The sequence below is a fragment of the Portunus trituberculatus genome, chromosome 45 (assembly GCF_017591435.1).
Source record: "Portunus trituberculatus isolate SZX2019 chromosome 45, ASM1759143v1, whole genome shotgun sequence".
Taxonomy (NCBI): domain Eukaryota; kingdom Metazoa; phylum Arthropoda; class Malacostraca; order Decapoda; family Portunidae; genus Portunus; species Portunus trituberculatus.
Genome location: NC_059299.1, coordinates 13012342 through 13014841, shown reverse-complemented (window position 1 = coordinate 13014841; position 2500 = coordinate 13012342). Strand labels below are relative to the sequence as shown.

General features: G+C 43.7%; 1 protein-coding gene and 1 long non-coding RNA gene across 4 annotated transcripts in view; one reads left to right on the top strand and one right to left on the bottom strand.

Moving 5' to 3' along the window:
• LOC123519628 (histidine decarboxylase-like) overlaps nucleotides 1–2500 on the top strand; it is a 28215-nt gene that overhangs the window by 8654 nt on the left and 17061 nt on the right. For both annotated transcript variants that reach the window (XM_045281068.1, XM_045281069.1), the window contains exons 2-3: nucleotides 1530–1702; nucleotides 2114–2227. In XM_045281068.1, the coding sequence (XP_045137003.1) occupies nucleotides 1530–1702; nucleotides 2114–2227 (287 nt within the window). The remainder of the gene's footprint in view (nucleotides 1–1529; nucleotides 1703–2113; nucleotides 2228–2500) is intronic.
• Nucleotides 1–2500, bottom strand: part of LOC123519629 — a 72261-nt gene that overhangs the window by 57597 nt on the left and 12164 nt on the right. The window lies entirely within an intron of this gene.

The following is a 2500-nucleotide window of genomic DNA, read 5'->3' as shown; positions in this document are numbered from 1 at the left end:
CTCTCTCTCTCTCTCTCTACAACTTTCCTTCACTTTCCTCAAGCTTGTGTCCACTTTTCATGGGATTCTTCTCTATTATCACTCTCTTCCTCCTTCTTCTCCTCCTCCTCTTCCTTCTTTTTCTCCTTCTCCTTCTCCTCCTCCTCCTTCCCCTTCTCCTCCTTTCTTCCTCCTCTTCTTTATCTTTCTCGCCCGTTATTATCACCACTTCCTTCTCAAACAACCTCTTTGAAATTCTCTCTCTCTCTCTCTCTCTCTCTCTCTCTCTCTCTCTCTCTCTCTCTCTCTCTCTCTCTCTCTCTCTCTCTCTCTCTCTCTCTCTCTCTCTCTCTCTCTCTCTCTCTCTCTCTCTCTCTCTCTCTCTCTCTCTCTCTCTCTCTCTCTCTCTCTCTCTCTCTCTCTCTCTCTCTCTCTCTCTCTCTCTCTCTCTCTCTCTCTCTCTCTCTCTCTCTCTCTCTCTCTCTCTCTCTCTCTCTCTCTCTCAACCAATCAAGCAATCACTTTATCAACCAGTCACTACCACACCTAACCTCTTGAATCACCACTTAGTGCAGGCCTGACTGTTCCTCGCACCTTGCTTGCTGTCACGTTCATGCCTTTCCTCACCTCTTTCATCACCCCTCACATTTCAAACAGGTAAGGACATGAGGGTAAAATTTTAATCATAGTACCATCATGTGTAAGACTGATTAGTAACTTCTTGCACTCTTCTCATATTCTCATTTACAAATATTCCTTTCCTGCTTACTCTATCATCCTTCCCATTTCAAACAAGAGTAAAATTTCAATCATAGTACCATCATGTATAGGACTAGTTAGTAATTTCTTGCACTCGTTTATTCTCGTTTATAAATACTCCATTCCTCCTTACTCCATCATCCTTTCTCATTTCAAACATGTAAGGAATAAGTCGTTAAAATTCTACTGTCACGAGTAAGTCAACTGATGTCTTGGTCTTTTTCTCAACTGATGTCTTGTGCTTTTCTATGTTCTTCAATTCTTACCCCCCCCCCTCTTCATTTCAAACAGGTAAGGAAACGATCAATTAATACTCTAATCACGTGTAGGTCAAATGACTTTTCACACTTTCTTTATCTTCATATCTTTTTCACCTACTTCACCCACTTTCTCATTTCCAAACAGGTAAAATAGTCGAGTATACAATTCTAACCTCTCGCACCTTTTCCACTTCAAGCGCTTTACCTCATCTCGTGTATACAGTTCTAACTTCTCTCATCCTCTCTAAGTTCATGCACTTTTCCTCATCTCTTTCACCTACTCGTACTTTCTCATTTACAAACAGGTAAGATAGTCGTGTATACAATTCTAACTTCTTCCATCTTCCCTATGTTCACACACTTTTCCTCATTTCCTTCACCCACTTTCTCATTTACAAATAGGTAAGATAGCCGTCCATACAATCCTAAACTTCTTCCGCCTTCCCTCTATATCACTCCCTTCTCAACCGTGTACACCATTCTAACTTCTCGCACCTTTCCTCTAATCCACTCCCTTGCCATCCTCAACAGGCAAGGAGATGGTGGAGTACATCGCTGACTACCTAGAGAACATACGCGAGCGGCGGGTGTTTCCTGACGTCAAGCCGGGCTACATGCGCGACTTGATGCCAGATGAAGCCCCGGAGCAGCCGGAGCCCTGGCAAAACATCTTCAACGACATCGAGAGGGTGGTGATGCCCGGGGTGAGTTGCGTGTGTAGGGGTGAAGGGATAGAGGTGAGGGAAGGAAGGGAAAGGTAAGCCAGTGATCTATTGATACTGATGAGGCTGCTTGTGATACTGCAGAGTTTGAAGTCTGAAGAAATTATGTATTATGTGTGTGTGTGTGTGTGTGTGAGAGAGAGAGAGAGAGAGAGAGAGAGAGAGAGAGAGAGAGAGAGAGAGAGAGAGAGAGAGAGAGAGAGAGAGAGAGAGAGAGAGAGAGAGAGAGAAATTATAGTGAAAGGAGTTTTTATATGTACATTTCATTATTTACTTTTCCTCCTTTCTTTTGCTAAACTGAGAAGGCACCCCAAGCTACGTTCCCTCTCCTCCTCCTCCTCCTCCTCCTTCTTCACGTTCACCACTGCAAGCGTCTTTCTCCCCCTACATCAGGTAACGCACTGGCAGTCTCCCTACATGCACGCCTACTTTCCGGCCCTCAACTCCTACCCGTCTCTGCTCGCTGACATGCTGGCGGACGCGATCAACTGCATAGGCTTCACGTGGGTTCGTATCCCTCTCTTCTTGTTGTGGGGTTTGCTGTCAGTGTGGTTAAGATTGGTGTTGTCTCTTGTTAGTAGTTTTAGTGCTATGCCTTTCATTTTCTATACTTGACTTAATTGATTAGGCTTTCTTTTTTAGGACTGGTACCTCAGTGGGGCTTTTTTTTTTTTTTCACCCAATTCACCAAAACAAGAAAGGTCATCCAGCATAATGTTTTCTAAGGGAATTTCTAACTAAAAACGCTAAATAGTTTCAGTTTCCCCTTTATTCTTTCTC